Here is an 18,209-nt window from a genome sequence, read left to right as displayed (position 1 = left end):
ATGATTATTAATTGTATAATGTTGTTTGTTATGTTTTAATGTGAATTCTATTTTTGTGTTATATTATATATTATTTGTAAAATCTAAATATGACATGACATTGTTTATATTTTATTCCGTATTAGTGTTTTTTAATTGACATGGTAAATTAGAGTATTTTTTTGTTGTAGCATGGTGATTAGTTGAAATTAATGAATGTAGTATTAATGAATTGTATAATACTAGGTATGTGGAAGAATATGTGATAACCCAGTAGAGTAGTTAGTTAGTGATTAGCTTAATTAATTAAGAAGGTAAATTATTTGATTAGATATTAATTAACCATATCACTAATCATCCTATTAAAAAAAGGATAAATTTAAGTGTTGTTACCAATTAATATACTTTTGACACATGATTAAAGTTAACAATAAATTAATATATTTTTACCACGTGATTAATATTTTAAACAATAGGTGCAGACATATGGATATGTTAATAGATGCTATTAAATTTTTTAATATTACATGTATATCGAATTAAAGGTAATTAGTGTAGATATTTTTCAAAACTAAGGTAAAGTTACAAATATATCTTAATAGTTTAAATTATTTGGAGAGAAATTTTTTATGATTAATTTATCAATAAACTTTTAGACTCCATATTAGTGTTGTAGCATGTTAAATACATGCTGTTGAACTGGTTTGTAATACAAATATATTAATTAGTTTTAAACGTAATTAACTTAACATAAATATGTTAATTAGGGTTGAACTTAACATAGATATATCACTCGACTGCTTACGTAATTTAAATAAAAATACAAAAAATTGTAAATTATATGCACTGATTAGGTATAATAATTATGTTAAAATAATATAAAATAATATAATTTACTCCATTTTTATTATATAATTTACTCCATATATTATATTAACGTCTTTAGTAGATTAGGTGAAACATGTCAAATTCCCTAGATCCTTTAACAAATGGATCAAATTTTTTAAATATAATCTCCTTTAAAATGCTAAAATTCTTGCGAGCCCAATGTTTGTTTTTAAAATTTTGTCAAACTAAATGCATTGTTTTTAAAACTTTTCATTTTAAATAATTTTTACAGAAATTTTTTTGCGAAATTCCCAATTAAATTGGACAAAGATTTAAAAAAAAAACATTTCTAAATCGCCGGGCTGAAGGATTTTTTATTAAAACAAATTCTAAATTATCTGTAACCGTAAACCCTAACCCTAACCGTAACCGTAAATGTAACCCTAAGAAAAATTTTTCTTTTTTACTGAGGAGGAGGATTTAAAAAAAAAAAAAACATATCTGACCGTCGCGCCATGTTGGACCGACGGTCATAGGATTTAAAAAAAAAAAAATTCCTGACCGTCGCGCCATATAGGAGCGACGGTCAGAAATTTCTGACAGCTCTGACCGTCGCTCCAACATGGCGCGACGACCAGAACAACTTCAAAAAAAAAAATATTGCTGCCCGTCGCACCATGTAGGAGCGACGGGCATAAAAAGATACCACGGAGCTGATGGACCACATTTGACGGAACTTTTTGTCAAGTATCTATATTTCAATCAATTAGCCCCTTTTTTAAGGGTTTTTTGTTTTTTTGGGGAGGTGGGGGTGGTGTTGGTTTGTGTGTTTAAGGAACCAAATAAGAAATAGGAATAATTTCACAAACCTCCCTTAAGATTTTTAACAATTATAAAGAGCTCTTTTTAACTTTTAAAAATTACATGTATCTCCCTATTTTTACTGTTTAGTAACAATATTGGTCCAATAAGATAGATTTTCTCACAAAAATCATAAATTGCCCTTTTGTACAAAACTAAGAAAGAAAAATAAAGTATATTTAATCATTTTCTTTCACACTTTGCACAAATCAACAAGTTTAATCCTTAACGATTGTCTAAATATAAGTTTTAAAACCAAATAACCATCCAAAATATCCCAAATCGTATATAAATTATCAATACTCGTCACACAAAAAAAAAAGAAATAAAACACACACAAACCCCATTGACAACCAATTTTAAACCCCAAATTTTCAATGCTCAAATACTTTTTCAATACAAGTTAATATGATCTAGAACAATCATTACAACCCTTCTATGATTTTAAAAATATTAATATCTCAAAAGTAAAGAACAGATTTTACCTCCACAATAAATTATAATAAAAAATTTCTAATTTAATGAAAGAAATCCTTACATAAATATTGATATTTTATAAAAGTTTTTCTTGACAACAAATAAAATATGCCAAATTTCACCTCTTTAGTTTTTCTTCCTATTTCAATTATCAATTTTATTATTTATTTTTCCATCATTGCGAGTCTCTTTATTTCCTTCTTGTTTGATACATAATTTGCTCCATCGATTGATTTTGTAATTTCAATTTGCTAATATACATAAAGATGAAGATAATAAAAAGAGGTTACATTAACTAGAAAAAAGAGAAGCTAAAATAGACAAGAGACAAAAAAATATATATATTTTTTGGATTATGTAAATTACTGCCTTAAATTTAAAATCATCTACCAAGTGGAGGGCATTATACGCATTTTACTATGTCAAGGGAGGTAAGTATAATTTTTGAAACTTGAGAGTAGTCGAGTGAAATTGTCTGAAACCTGAGGGAGGTATTTGAAATTATCCCTAAGAATTATAAGCAAAAAGAAAAGGGCGTGCCCAAAAGTCCAGTGAAAATTAGCGATTGGTTGTAGACTTTTGAGTCAACCAAAACTACTTCCTCCGTACCATCGCTGCCAAGGGGAGAGCCTTACGTATAATTGTATATATATGCAGGGGGACGAAGCACTTTCCAGGAAGAAGCCTAAAGCCTAAATAATTGGAGTGGCGGTGCAGCACTGTACTCGTCCTAGCGGTTACGGCCTGCTTCAGCATCCCTTCTTAATTTTTATATTTATTTTATGTTTCTACTTTCCAGTGGCCTGCAAGTTCCATGGAAACTAAAGTTATTTCCAGCGGAATCAAGTATACGAGCCTCCCCGAAAGCTACGTCCGTCCAGAATCCGAAAGGCCAAGACTCTCTGAAGTTTCCGATTGCCAAAATGTCCCCGTAGTTGACCTAGGCTTCGGGGATAGGAACCTCATGGTCCGACAAATTGGCGATGCGTGTCGGGACTATGGTTTTTTCCAGGTTCGCAAATTTAATATTTTCATTTTTCCAGCGGTCATTTTCAGCTTCAGACTTTTTTTCCCTTCTCCTGGCATTTCATTTATGGGTGAAAACAGTACCACGTCTTGCTCTAGAGATTTATCATTCGTGTCATTTGGAAAATATCCCTAATTTTCTTCTTCTGTGGGATCACTTCACCAGGTAATAAATCACGGGGTTTCCAAGGATGCGGTGGACAAAATGCTTGAGACGGCGACGGAATTCTTTAGCCTCCCGGTTGAAGAGAAGCTCAAGTTGTACTCCGACGATCCAGCCAAAACCACGAGGCTTTCAACAAGCTTTAATGTGAAAAAGGAGACCGTTCACAATTGGAGAGACTATCTCCGGCTTCACTGCTATCCTTTAGAAAAATATGTTCCCGAATGGCCTTCCAACCCGCCGTCTTTCAAGTAAGTTTTTACTCTTCTGAATCTGTCTTCCGTCTCCTGATTGCATTACCACTAGATACTATTGCTCCGTGTCCGTGAGATGATAATGCAAGTGATGCAAATCGTCAGCAAAGTTCTTTTCTCCCACTTTCACGATCATCTATTTATCCCTTCATTTAGATGGCCACTTTGATTGCATTGTATTGCATGGTGGAGTTAAGTCGACTACCTTCATGCAATTAATTAACATAGTGGCAATTATCACGTACGCGTCTGATTATATTATGACAACGAAGAGATTTTTTAAACGTGATTCGTTTCTAGACTCTTTATTAATTACATAATAAAAATTTATTTTTGAGGTCACGTCTCAAGTACCATGACAAAGATATGGAGTACAATTATCGAATTAACTATGGCCCTACTAAGAATCCTGATAAATTGGTTAAGAATTGAGAACAAAGCACAAAACTTCTGCCTATTATTTTTCCTGTTATGCTTTGGTATCTTTTTACGATTTCAAAAGTGAAACTTTCCATTTTATGAGGTCATCCAAACTTTACAACCAAATACTACTATATATATATGTTCCTCACACTCTCCCGGGTCTTGCGGTCGTGTTCCAACATCTCATGGCTAATGGATGTCCCGCACGCAGTGTAGTCTCCGTGTGGGGTACCAAGATGTTATTGTACTCTCTTTTCTTTTTTATTTTTATTTTTTTTAAAAAGCATTGGCACTGAACTCGTAGTAGTGGTGGCGGTGGTGGTGCAGTACTTTAAGCAACGTGCTCGTAAAAGCAAATCGGACGAAAGTCTTTAGAAAATCTAACAGTTTGGATGAAGCTGAACTTAATTGGCCTAGCAGTTTAGACCATGAATTTCATAATGTGCAACTTGCACTAACCACCCCTCCATGAGTGCTATGCCGCGAGTTTCCTAGGATACATACACCAGGATAGTGTCCGTCTACTCTACTCTACTCTAAGGAGGGTTTGTTCTTTACGATCAAAATTCTTCTTCTTCTGTACTAACTAATATGAGAAGTGATTGGAAAGAACAATTAATTAAAGGTCCAGTCCACCTCTGGACCATTTGATGCTAGTATTAACCAGATGAGGGTGGAGGGGACTTTGTGGCCATGATTTTCTTTTCTTTGTCCTGGTTGTGGGGTTGCTGTGTGTCATTAAAATACCGCCTTGAAACCAACATAATAACTCTTCCTTTAGAAAAGTGCGTGACGGGATTCATCTACTTAAATTGCGGTGACTAGTTTCAATTAATCCTCCTCCTCCGGCCTCTTGAATGATGGCAGAATCAAACCTTCATCACTAGTACCAGTATTAAATTCAAAAAAAAAAAAAACTTGAGCATTAGAAAATTGAAAAGCCACCTGTGAACTATTTAATTAGCTGTGAGAATGAGAATCTTCCATCCGCGGGTGTTGAAAAGTAATAATACTCCACTACTTGAAAAGTATGTACAAGATTTTTTCCTTTTTTTTTTTTTTGGGGTACGTACTGGAGGAGTTTGGGTGTGCTAGAAAATACTACTACTCGTACTCAGTAATGTATAATAGGGCGGGTTGGTGGCGTACTAGAAGGTGATGCGTCATGTGCAACTCATTTAAGTGTTGTCCGCTTTAATAATCCATCGGAGGAATGAGATCAAAGAGCAATTTTCAATACTTTCGGCGCCGTTGGATGAGTGGGATGACGCACCTGATGACGTTAGAGGCTGACCTCATTTTATTAGTAGCAGTGACTAGTAGGCCACGTACAGGTACAGGCTGGTGCTGGTGCTACAGTTCATTCGGCGGAGTTTTCTAGAATGCGTCGTCTAGTCTGACCGTGCCCCCCCTCCCCAACCAAAAAAAAAATCCCTTCCCAGTCTAACAAATGGGCGGATGACGTCACATCACAAACTCCGCGTTGACGTAGGCAAGCATCGAATCGAATCCCTCCCCAACCCCCCCCCCCCCATGTGTATGTTCTTGTACTGTGCAATGTACATGGTACATAGAGAGTATGATGGTAAGGTTGTGTGATGACTGTGCTGTCCCTTGCTGCAAAACCAAAGGAGTCGGCAAGCAAACGCAAACTCTACATTTGCGGCAATTTTTGTCATTTTATGCGGTCCACACATTTTTGCGCAGTGGGGTCGCTCCTAAATACTACTCACTACTTACCTCTCAACTAAAATTAAAACTTTAAAACCAATCACTTAAAGCTTTTTTTCTTTTTCTTTAAAGATTTTTTTTCCCTTTAAAGCTTTTTCTTTAAAGATTTTCTTTAAAGATTGGAAAACAAAAAAGTTTAGGGACAAAGGCCGTGGTAGGACCCATCCGCGGAAGATGATTTTGTGATTTTCTTAATGTCTTCTTTTCTTTTTTTATTTTTCTTTCTTTCTAAGGTTGGAAAAAGGTATTATTGAGAAGCCGCACTTCTAAGCTCTTTTTCGTTTTTTGGTTCCAATAATCACTTCTCTTTAGGAATTTTTTTTTTAGGAAAGAAATAAACGAGAACAGACCTGTGGCCTGCCAAATTAGTAGGAATTGACAATCCAATGCATATCCAGAAACGTAAGCTTGAAAGCTTTGCCTTGGAACTTTGAATCAAATACACCGAATAATATGCATTTTTTAGCAATCAATAATTGAGTGGGCACTCAATTCTGTGTTTACTGCCGCTACTATTACTGTTTCTCTGATTGATGTTACGGTGGGTCGGGGGTGGTTTAATGCATTAGTATAATGTTGCATTCATGAATCTCTTTTGTCTATGTACTAGTAATATTTTATATACATACATATATATATGTATGTATGTATGTGTGTGTATTTATTGATACATCATCATTTTGCCAGCATCAGATCAGCATAAAGGGTGATTGGTTATAATAAGAGACAAAAGAGTTAAGCATTCAGAGCATCATGTTTCAGGCCTACGCATTTTGTCAATGCTGGCGACTAAAAAAAAAAAAAAAAAAAAAAAAGCTTGATCGGTTCCTGGGAAAGAAAAAGCAAATATTTGCTCCTTTTTCTTTTTTTGGGTATGCACTTAATACAGAGAGTCAAACTAAGGCCCTGTTTTGGAACAGAGGGAATAAAAAACTAAATGGATTGGATTATAATCTCATGATATATTTGTACACAGAGGGAATATGTAAAGTGCGTTTTCTTTTCTAGGCCTTTTTACTTTTAGCACAAAAAACGAGGTGTTTAAAAGATCGTAAATGGCCGAAATAGAGACCGAAATAGCGACTATTCTGTTCTTTTTCGTGCATCGAAACGCATGGAATGATTGGGGGGTTGGGGGGACCGTGTTACGCGTTGTTGGTTTCTGTCCAGAATCATCAACCGAACGTCATGGATGACGATGACGATGACGATGACGATGACGATGGTGTGGACTGTGGACAGGAGGATGCTGGACCATATTTCAATCAGCGGTGGACTCCTTAGTACTTTGGGTTTAGTTAGTTTCCTTTGCGTTATGCGAGGTAACCTCTGCAGCCGAGCGCTACTATGGTGTAAGATGGGCTTGGGCCTTTCTAGGCCCTGATTGATAAGATTGGGGGTCCATTGTCGCAAAAAAATAACGAAAACCCAGAGTGCGAGGCTGCGATTGCTTGCGTGCTCGTACTAAACCAGCCCCACGGTCATGATTAACCTCCGGAAAATAACACCACTGGACTGGACTGTGGCAATGGTTTTAACTACATTTTCAATATATTTTGAACACAAAAATTAGTGAGGGCAAATATAATAATTAATTTGGGTTGATAGGGAAATGGTGAGTAATTACTGCGCACAAGTACGGGAACTTGGGTTGAGATTGGAGGAAGCCATCGCAGAGAGCCTAGGCCTGGACAAGGAATGCATCAAGAAGGTGTTGGGTGATCAAGGACAGCACATGGCCGTCAACTATTATCCTCCGTGTCCACAACCCGATTTGACTTATGGCTTGCCCGGACACACTGATCCTAATGCCCTCACTATTCTGCTTCAAGATTTGAACGTCGCTGGTCTTCAAGTCCTTAGAGATGGCAGATGGTTAGCCGTGAAACCCCATCCCGATGCCTTTGTCGTCAACATCGGCGATCAGTTACAGGTATACCGTATACCTTCCCCCGTCGTCGGATCCTTTTATTAGAATTATTTTTTGAAGACGATTTTGATTCCCGTGACTTTAATAATCAAATCAGGCTCTAAGCAATGGGATTTACAAGAGTGTATGGCATCGAGCTGTCGTCAATGCTGATCAACCAAGACTTTCAGTGGCTTCCTTCCTCTGTCCCTGTGACCATGCCGTAATCAGCGCCCCGAAGCCGCTCACAGCAGATGGTTCCCCAGTCGTATACAGGGATTTCACCTATGCCCAGTACTACAAGAAGTTCTGGAGCAGGAACCTGGACCAGGAACACTGTTTGGAACTTTTCAAGAACTAATGGGAATCCCCGGGCATTCCGTCGAGTTTTTGCTTCCTTCAGGTCCCCCAACTTTTTTCCCTTCCATTATTCGGCTGCTTCCAACTAGTTTCTGGTATTTGTACTCTTGTGAATAACGGATGGGATACCAATGTAGCACTTGTCCTTTCATTGTCATGATGACCTTCACCATTTGTTCTGCTTCTGTCCAGTTATTTATTTTTGTTTGTGCGTTGTGGGAGGGGTTCAACCGTGCGTGTTACCTCCAGGCCGGAGCAAGAAGGATTTTATCCATGGGTGCGGCTTCAAGAGTTGTTGACTTCAATCGGGGCGAATGCTTAGATGACATGACCGAGCCACAATAAACGGGATTCAGAATTTATATCTTTCTTTATTTTTTTTTTCATTTTTTATTGGTGAAATAAGTGGAGAAATCTTTACATGTGTCCGTGCTTGAGACTTGTAAGGATTACTCAAAAACCTCTCGTTCCCTGCCCTCGTTGGTTCTGCACTTGGTCAATGAGTACAGGATGATTGTGTTATGTGTTTGTAAATTAATGATCCTTCTTTGGTCCATTTAATTTTCGCCAGGCTTACCTCTTCCCCTGTATAATTGTTGAGCAACCATACGAGGCATCTCTAGACTTGTATAAACTGGTTGGTTATGACTTATAAAGCAAGATACATCATTGACTATCTCATCAATATCAACTGCTTCCTTGCATGCTAATTTTCCAGGATGATAATATATAATCATGCTCCGAGACCCCTTCTCGTGGATATAACGGGTGTCTGGGTTGAAAGTAGCAGATGTTATCAGAACTGCGGCCCACAACACAATCCACTCTGCCTGGATATCATGACGCTTCACCTAAACCACTCTTGACTCTGCCCCCTGGGCAGTAGACACTAGATGCTAGACGCTAGACGCTACACACTCGGCTCGGCTGTCATAATATTTACTCAGGACAGTGCTTTTTTGCATCACTAGATATGAGAAAAAGGAGGATGAAGCCACTTTAGTTTCAGGAAATAAGTAAACTAATTATAAATAAACATGCAAAAAAAAAAAGGAAAAAAAAGGTATTGATTTCATTCACTTTCTTATTCCGTTTCAATGCTGCTGTGAAATAATAGTAATACAGAAGGAAGGTATATTAGTACTGATTAGAAAGCACCAATCCAATCACGTAAGAGACAAAAGGAATTCCCAAAACAAAGGGTTCATTTAAGCCTTCATTTGCACAGCTCCATGATCCAGGTATTGACAGCAGAGCAAACCTTGCGGAATTCTTTGAATCCAGCCCCCTTTGCCAAGGCCTCGAAATCCTTCTCAGTCCTCTCTTTCCCACCAGGGTTGTGGGCCAACATGACGACATCAACGTGGACGACATTCTGAGTAGCGAGCGAGGTGTCTGGGGCTTCCGGAAGGACACATTCGGCAAGGATCACCTTCCCGTTGTCCGGAAGTGCTTGGTAGCAGTTCTTCAAGAGTTTCCGGCAGTGGTCGTCGCTCCAATCATGGCAAATCCACTTCATGAAAATGGCATCCCCTTTAGGGACGCTAACAAACATATCCCCACCCACATGCTCCACCCCGGGATGAGACGGGGCGTCCTCTACGACGTGGGGGAGCTCAAAGTTGATGCCCTTGATCGTGGGATATTTGCTGATGATCATATTGAGCGTAGCCCCAGTTCCACCCCCCACGTCGACCACGGTCTTCAGGCCCTCAAACCCTCTGTAAACTTCCAAAATCTTCTTCATGGTAATGGTGGAGTGATTAGACATTCCCTGGTTAAACACCTTGTTGAATCTGGGATCGGTTCCGTGGTATTCGAATGCAGTCATTCCGTAGGCCTTGTTGAAAGGGATTCCTCCGTCAAGAACCGCATCCTTTAAGTGATACCTGTAGCAGGTAAAATAATTAAAGCGGCAAGCTACTAATTTAAGTGCTCAAGTTACAAGTTTATAAAGGATCAATTAGTTGAGTTTTGAGCTGATTGGACCAGAGTTAGCAGCATTAATTTTTTCAATTTAAAAAAAAAAAGATGCCTTTTATTATTTTTTGCTTTGTCTTGTTTTGTGGGGAGGCTGCTGATTGGAGTCGTAGGCAAAGGTCACATAGAGTACGTATTTTCTCGTTAGGTAATCATGGAATTAGCAGTTAGTGCCAAAATGGACACCTTGCGTAAGGAGTGCGCAATTGTATATCATATGCATCAGCCATAGACAAATTACTCGAAATTGAAATTACAAGTAAAATTATATCATATACCGACCACATCTTTTTGTTTCATTTCATCGTATCTGTGACATGTAGTAGTTGGTTTACTGACGGCCAGAAATGAGACTTTATCCTCCAATACAAGAACAATAAGCCAAGTCACACAAGTGATTCATTCCTCGCACGACGATTTTCAGCAGAATTGAATAAATCTTGGTGGATCATGACCATGAGCACGCGCAAACTTGGAAAGATAGCAATGAATAAAGGAACAAACAAAACATCGCAATTGAAGTAGATAAAGCTGGTAAGTCCCACGTATTATCACAATGCGCCATGTGTAGTGTGTGCGTGTTACTTTTATTTTTATGTTTTAAAATTTTGGTTCCGTGTTTGTAATTTCATAGGGGTTAGTTTTGATATTTGATCTTTGGATTAAGCAATTTAGTCTTCTAGCTAACTATTGAAAAAAGAATGGTCCTTGATGTTGGTTTAAAAAAGGATGAGACAGACATTGATGGATTCTGCCACGCATAAAGGAAGAGGAAGAAGATACACGTAGACATGAATGCGTTTATTATGGATGGAGTAGTGGTATTGCTAATGCCAGGAGTACTATAACCTGAGGAGACAGAGACAGAGAGGGTAGAGGATGTTACCAGCTTTCCATGAGGACCTTATCTTGATTCATGAGCAAAAGAGGGGCCATGGACACACCATCAGCGTTCTTGGTCAAGAATTTGCAAACAGGGGCCAGACCGTAGAGCCTCTCGACGCCACCATCGGCCAGATTGTTGAGCTTGCAATCGAGGACAGAGTAGGTGGCCAGGAGTCGGAGGATGCGATCAAGCATGATAGGAGCTTCCGGGTTGTGGGTGGGGAGCTGTGCGGCGAGCTCCGATGGGGAGACGTAGGCGCCAGGACCAGCCTTGGCTATAAGCTCCAGGAGGTCAAGTTCGATGGCTGATTTGAGTACCATAGGAAGTACGGATGCACTAGCCAGGCGCATGGCGAATAAGCAAGCTTCCTCCTCTGCCATTATTTGATTTCTTTTTCTTTTTACTCCAACTTCAGCTTCAGAAATCAGAAATGTCCTGGCGGGAGGTTTGTTTGGCTGGAGAGGAATCAAAGGTGAAGGGAAAAGCTTCCGGGACGAAGGAAAAGGTGAGACTGGAATATGAACGCACCCGGTAGAGCAGAGGGGAGTAGTTTATATACTATGTATGACGTCAAAAATCCTCCGTCTCTGTGTGTGTTTTTGTTTTGTTTTTCCGGAGGGCTTTTCTTCCCTCAGACCCTCGCTCGATCTCACTGTCTGGTGGTTGGTAGAAGTCACCATCGGACCCCACCGCCTCCACCCACCAATGACCGCACACCCACTGCCTTAATCTGGTGTAATCTAATCACTGTGCATTAGCGTTTTTGAGTGCGATGTTTTACTTAAAAAGATGTCCTACTATTATCCGGAAAATGAAGTTTAGTCAGATGCACTTGCACCAGGATTGGTACTTATACACCTATGCCAGTGAAATAAAGATTCATCAAATCGCTATTTGCAATTTAAACGATTGTTTCGTTATCTCGAAGGTCATCTTAGAGTCAAAGAATAACACAATCCGCACGCACTCATTCACATATCTGTGACTGAAAAGAAGAAGAAGGGGAAGAAAAATATTATTGTACTTTTCCATATTGTAAATTAAACATTAGATACTACCCTATTGTCTTGATTCTTCAATAATAAGTTTGTAAGTTATTGAACTTTTACATGTTCCTTCAAAGAAAAAACTTTTATATGTAAAATATAATATGAAAAGATGTAAGATTGTGGGGTCTGTTCGGTTGAAAGTAAAGTATTTTCAGGAGAGCATATTAAGTGACATTCTAACCACTGAGCTTTGGCTCAATAGCCACAAAAAAGGGATGAAATCCCTATGTGGCTGTATTTTCACATGCAGTGAAAAAAAAAATTAAAAGAGGTGCCAGAGAACACATTTTTTGATCTAGTCGGGTCTGTATACCTGCCCCAAGTCCCTTGTAGAATAGGATATATTAGGTTATACCCTTTATACAATCTCTTTAGACTCCCCTGTAGAATAGGATAGATTATATTATAAAAATGTTACAGACAAAATATTAATATTGATAGATTAGGTTATACCCCTTATACAATCTCTTTAGATTCCTCTATAGAATAGGATAGATTAGATTATAGAAATGTTACAAAAAAAAATATTAATATTGAGTGACATTCTCGTGGAGGTTGAATATGACTATGTCAAAATAGGCTTCTTTTTCTTTTTCTTTTTTTTTTTTGGGTAAAAATAGGACTTAGCATTAATAAAGATTATGCAGAACAATAGATGAAGCCTAAGTATTACATTCCGACCGAACATTACGGGGTAAACAGGCCCCTCTGTTGTCCTCATCATATGCAAAAGAAATTTCTCGAGGACAGGATACAAAAATCACTAAAGGCATGTCAAATTTGCATCCTAATTTTACTAAAGCATCAGCACATCTGTTGACTTTCTGATACACATGTTTGAGTTTAACTAGCTGGAGCCATGACAGCAAGGATCTGCAATCCATGACAAAGTTACGAAAATAATGGTCTGGATCATCATTTGAATCCAACAAGGTCAGCATAATCAACTTCCATTTCCAGTGGCAAAATATTCAGAGACATGGTCAATTCCAACCCATCTCTAATACCCCATAATTCTGCGATCATATTTGTGGCTAATCCTAGATTTCGACTGCATCCCTTGATCCAGCAGCCGGAGGAATCTCTAAAGATACCTCCAGCTCCTCTCAGTTCAGCTTCATAAAATGGAATTTTTAGCTTCCATATCTGTCCAAAGTTGGAAATTTGGTGTGGTTGTGGTGGCATGATTGGAAGCTAACTCATATGCTGATTTCAATTGAAACTTGGCATCAAGGGAGGGACTCCATCTAAGACTGTCCTGAACAGAAGAGTAATGGGGTCTTGAAGTATAGAGGGTTTTATTAATGATCGAATCAAACCACATAGTGCTGCTCTTCGTTTCGAAGGACGGGACCTTAAATTTGATTTCTAGAGTGATCGAATCAAACCATTTACTCGTCCAGAAAATTTAGGGATTTTCCATCATCCACCTTCCTCTCCCATATGTCAAAATTCTGACATTGACCATGTCAAAATTGGTGATTTTCCAGCATCACAGTAAGAATTTGGAAATTCTCTATCCCTAATCTCTCCATTGCCAAGAGAAAAATTAAAAATTAAAAAGAAAGAAAATAAAATCCGGTTTCTGTTCAAACCGGATTTATTTCATAGCTCATTTACTAAGTCGCAAGGTCGAATCTGAGAGGATAACATTTCACCTAATTCTCTAGCGAATCAAGCAAAGCCTTGGGGGCAGCAGCAATCGGCGACCGTCACTCCATTTCAACTCTGATCTCGACTGCCCGCTATTTTTTTTGTCAACAAAAATCAATAAATTAAGTAGCGAAAGTGTGAAAGACGTGTAAAACCTAAAAATTTCCCTCTCCTCACCAACTTCTCTACCTACTGCACAGTCTTGCTTTTTCTTTATATTATTCGAGTTGCCAAAATACTTGGGGTCAGAGCAAATTGTGGCCCTTTCAATATATATATATAAATATTGAAACAACAGGGGTAGTAGTTTTGCGATTTGGAGTTAGTTTAGGTTAAGGAATCATTCCAACGTGTCCCTTTCAGAAATGCAATGAAGATGGAAACTTGGATCCAACCAACCAAAGCCTGAAGAAAATTCATGACAACTTAACGAAGCAGGACACACGGCGGAGGGGGCACTAAGTTTGGCAATTGGCTCCGAGGGTTCTAAGTGCCTCTTGAGAAACGAAAACAACCATGTTGGAAAAATGATAACTGTTTTTTGAGGTATTTTAGAAATGTTTTACTGTAACGGTGTATATGAAAAATTTTTACTATAAATATTTTTTGAAATATTTAATATATTGTATGGATGAAATGTTTTCTGAGTTATTTTTATTTATATATTACTGTAATATTGTATTTAAAAAATTTGTTTTTTGAAAAATATGCCAATCCAAACAGAGCTAACACCTTCCCCTTTATTAGAACATTATTATATCTCATGCAGCTGTGTATATTGTTATGTTTGCTACATTCTTTAGAAAGTGAGCAATTTATAACTCTTCGCGATCACGAATTCACCTCATTTGGCTTTCCTCACAATCGATTGAAGGTCAAAATTGGGTATGAACAACTAGGAGGGAAAGCGATAATTGAAGAGGGAAATAAGTATGAATGCTCGCATTTAAATATCAACCGTTGTTCAACAAATGCCTGCAAGACATCCCTTAAAAGCACTGGTTTGATTGTTTTCAAAATGATCAAATAGGAATGACCCCTTATAATTCAGGTCAAGAAACCTACACAACGCACTTGTTTCTGATGAACTATTTTGATACTCGGCGAGTATAAAGGGGCATCTAGAACATGGTACTAATGGAATAGCAGAAATAGTTTTTTTATATTTTTCTTGTTTTTCACTAATTCTTCTAATCTTTACAAGGAAAAGAATAGCTGATGTCTTGATAATCCAATCTTACAATTATTTGCTGATGTTTCATTCTAAACTTCGTTACAACTTTCTGCTGGGCCCTACATCAGGAGCTGCATTTTAAGGCAATTGGTGACCCGAAATGCCCCAATGTCTAACCCTAGTTGATCTACAGAAGATTGGGCCTGTATATGTACTACGGACGGTTGGGCCTGCTTACTACATATATATTCTGCGAACGGTTGGGCCTATTTTATTATGTCCAAGTTTGTTGAGGGTTAATTATATCAGACGGTCCGATATATATATATATATTTTACACCCTCTCACTCTTCTCCCACGGCTTTCTCGTCCCTAACTGTTATGCACGGGATTCAAAGTCTGGACTTGACAACGAAATTTGAATCCCGAACTTGAGACTAAAAAAACTTTAAAAACCCTGCCTTCTTCCGACTACTCACCGACCTTAGGATTTGAACCCTCTCAATATAGCTAAAATGCTAAATCCATTTGAATACAATTATACTGTATAAAAATATTAAAAAAATTGCAAATAGAAAAGATCTAAGCAATTCAACGTGTTCATCTCAATGCTTACTTTAAATGAAATAAAATTAATTAGCACATTTGGAATGAAGATTATTTTGTAAACATTTTAACTCTATTACTATTTTTAATGTGATTTATACAAGATGAAAATGTGACTAAAAAATAAAAATGTAGTAAAAAAACGTGTTTAGAGAATCTAGATTTTTTTTCCAAATAAGAAATAAAGCAAGGTACAGTAGTGACATAAAAATACCAATTCACATATTATAAACTTATGAGAATCTCGTTGAAGTTGCAAAGTAAGTAAAATTTATTAAGACCAGTCTGTTTATAATATAAAAGGAAGAAAGAGAAGTGACTGAACACTAGCACAGAAATTTTGGATTTTTTTTCCTCCACAACCCAAAATTTAAATTATTTGATATTTCATCATCTTTTATTTTTTTAATATTTGATATGATGTGACTCTATTTTTTTTTTTTAAATAAAACGCTCCATATTAGCATTAATTTACAACCATTGTGTATGGGTATTAATGTCATTTTGCATAACTTTATGAAGGGGGTGAAGTCCATATATTTGAAATTAAGGGGAGCCAAAATGTTACAACGGGAAAGTTCAGGAAAACTAATTGTACTTAGCCCCGTAAAATGTCGACTCTGTGAGTACAGGTTGGGGGGGTCGCTTCAGTTCCTGTTTCGCTCTTGGGATTCTGGCCGTCCTTAAGAATGTTCAAAGCATTCAAATCTCAAGAATGATTGAGTAGTGATTTTGGGGATCAAACTCTTTGGGTTCCATAGACTGTCTATCTAGTCACTACCGCCACCCTCCTCCTATTCCTACGTCCTCACCTCATTTCAAATAGCTTCTGCAAAAAAAAAAAAGAAAAAAAATCTTATATCAAATAGCTTTGGTGGCAGCAGCTTTGGGGCTTTTAGGTATATTTTTCTCCTTCCCGGTGATGACCAAAATGCAGAAGTTGCCCTTATCACCAATAGTGAAATGCACTGGTACTAGTGTTATAGACGAAGAAGACACCATGGTCATAGATTTGTGCTCTTCACCGTCGCCTAGATCAGAGCTAAAAGGGACTCCTTTAAGACCTGTCTTTTGCCTAAAAAACAGAGATAATATCAAGAGGATAGAGGAGAGGGAAGATTGTTTCATCCTAGATTTTGATCCTGGTGAGGATGATGATCTCACATTAAGCGTGTCCTCCAAGTTTGTTTGGATTGGATTTTATTTCCCCAAATTTATTTGCTTACATCATCATTACAATTTTCAATACACCTTTTTACCTTCCCAATTACCTTTTTATCTCACATACATCACATCACAGAAGCTTTGGGGCTTTTAGGTATATTTTTCTCCTTCCCGGTGATGACCAAAATGCAGAAGTTGCCCTTATCACCAATAGTGAAATGCACTGGTACTAGTGTTATAGACGAAGAAGACACCATGGTCATAGATTTGTGCTCTTCACCGTCGCCTAGATCAGAGCTAAAAGGGACTCCTTTAAGACCTGTCTTTTACCTAAAAAACAGAGATAATATCAAGAGGATAGAGGAGAGGGAAGATTGTTTCATCCTAGATTTTGATCCTGGTGAGGATGATGATCTCACATTAAGCGTGTCCTCCAAGAATAATGTCGAGAATGTGGATGGTGTCTCTCCTGACGTCTCTCTTGTTGGGGAAAAGGGGAAGGTACTTTTCTTTTTCCTTAAAACATTTTCATTACTACCAACTTTGATTCCCGCGTTAGTTAGTGCTACTATCTGGCACTAGTAGCGGCTGTTAATGTTGGGATTATTTCGCCAGAATAGAATTGAAAATGTTTTGGTAATTGAATGAAACATGTCCATTTTGGTGCCGCAGGTGGCATGTAGGGACTACCCGCATTTCAGACATGTCTGCGTCAAGAACCCTTTTGGGCAGACACCTGACGATAGCTATTGTGATTTGGTAATGTTGAATTTTTTTTTTTATGTCAATCCAATCCATAATTATCCTATAATTGCTGCAGCTTCTTGATGTGATGTTGGGACTATTTTCTTTTTGTTGTAACCAATATCTGCTGCACGGTGCAGTGCTATTGTTTTGTTTGTGATGCGGCTGCTCCTTGCAAAAACTGGACTGGACCTTCGGGGCATTGCCATGCTACAGACAATGCTGCTTGGAGGGTGGAGAGGAAGGTCAGAAAGAATTCAGGGAACACCTCACTATAAATAGTAATGACTCGCTCGAGTCTGCTTGTTTGCCAACTGGTAATCTGACGGAATACTCAGAATTAAGACATATGGTTTTCCCTTCCGGTGTGATCGGTAATGTGCAAGATTTGGCAACATAGATTGTCCCAATAACCCTACCATTCTATTGCAGTGTTTGTTTAAAAAAGAAAAAAGAAAAAAGAAAAAATCTCCAGGTTCATTCCAAATCCAACTGTTTATGTTTGCAGCAAAACAACAGCAGGATGGGGATTTCAGCTGATGCCAAAATTCCTTGGTTACAAAATAATTGGAGGGTAGCTTTTTGCTGGGCATTTCTAGTGGAAGGACTAGGTGGATTGGTTTGGACTTCGGTTGCGTTACTCGGAAATAATTTCGTATAGGATGATGATCAGGCTTTGGAGTTCTTTGGTTTTTGCCACAGTTGCATATTGATTAGTAATACAATACATGTCGGTGAGCAGGAATCGGCGCGTTATGAATTCTTTTGTTTGATTAGATTAATCATTGTCAAGGTTGACAGGGGGCTCGCCGTTTTGGATATCGTGCGAATTTTTTCTCAAAGTTTCCAGCACAGAACTGTGAATTTGATCAGCAATGGTCGTGTTGCTATTGCAATCATTTCCCCCTGGCCTGGATAAAATTGTTTTAATTTTACTAACAA

General features: G+C 37.9%; 2 protein-coding genes across 3 annotated transcripts; one reads left to right on the top strand and one right to left on the bottom strand.

The window, feature by feature from the left end:
• The first annotated feature begins 2,705 nt into the window (after nt 1-2,705).
• Nucleotides 2,706-8,567, top strand: LOC113729852 (protein DOWNY MILDEW RESISTANCE 6-like). 2 transcript variants are annotated; one of them, XM_027254144.2, is made up of 5 exons: nt 2,706-3,157; nt 3,338-3,585; nt 7,351-7,675; nt 7,770-8,054; nt 8,204-8,567. In XM_027254144.2, exons 1-4 carry the CDS (start codon nt 2,960-2,962, stop codon nt 8,010-8,012), a joined length of 1,014 nt encoding a protein of 337 aa, XP_027109945.1. In that variant the 5' UTR covers nt 2,706-2,959; the 3' UTR covers nt 8,013-8,054; nt 8,204-8,567. The 2 variants fall into 2 exon arrangements, with proteins under 2 accessions (XP_027109945.1, XP_027109944.1); XM_027254143.2 differs by having other exon boundaries at nt 2,719-3,157; nt 7,770-8,567.
• A 497-nt stretch (nt 8,568-9,064) lies between these two features.
• On the bottom strand, nt 9,065-11,509 carry LOC113729851 (caffeic acid 3-O-methyltransferase-like). The gene is made up of 2 exons (XM_027254142.2): nt 10,878-11,509; nt 9,065-9,900 (listed from the first exon to the last, which is right to left on the bottom strand). The coding sequence occupies exons 1-2, from the start codon at nt 11,255-11,257 to the stop codon at nt 9,228-9,230; spliced, it is 1,053 nt and encodes a 350-aa protein (XP_027109943.1). The 5' UTR covers nt 11,258-11,509; the 3' UTR covers nt 9,065-9,227.
• Between the last annotated feature and the right edge of the window lie 6,700 nt (nt 11,510-18,209).

Source organism: Coffea arabica, chromosome 2e (genome assembly GCF_036785885.1).
Source record: "Coffea arabica cultivar ET-39 chromosome 2e, Coffea Arabica ET-39 HiFi, whole genome shotgun sequence".
Classification (NCBI taxonomy): domain Eukaryota; kingdom Viridiplantae; phylum Streptophyta; class Magnoliopsida; order Gentianales; family Rubiaceae; genus Coffea; species Coffea arabica.
This window is presented reverse-complemented; position numbering and strand designations above follow the sequence as displayed.

What these genes read in the sequence shown, in the direction of transcription:
- LOC113729851 (XM_027254142.2), bottom strand. Translation starts at nt 11,257, where the DNA reads ATGGCAGAGGAGGAAGCTTGCTTATTCGCCATGCGCCTGGCTAGTGCA. An exon ending in AAGGTCCTCATGGAAAGCTG is followed by an intron (nt 9,901 to 10,877) that starts GTAACATCCTCT and finishes TACCTGCTACAG; the next exon opens with GTATCACTTAAAGGATGCGG.
- LOC113729852 (XM_027254144.2), top strand. Translation starts at nt 2,960, where the DNA reads ATGGAAACTAAAGTTATTTCCAGCGGAATCAAGTATACGAGCCTCCCC. An exon ending in GGGACTATGGTTTTTTCCAG is followed by an intron (nt 3,158 to 3,337) that starts GTTCGCAAATTT and finishes TCACTTCACCAG; the next exon opens with GTAATAAATCACGGGGTTTC. An exon ending in TCCAACCCGCCGTCTTTCAA is followed by an intron (nt 3,586 to 7,350) that starts GTAAGTTTTTAC and finishes TTGGGTTGATAG; the next exon opens with GGAAATGGTGAGTAATTACT.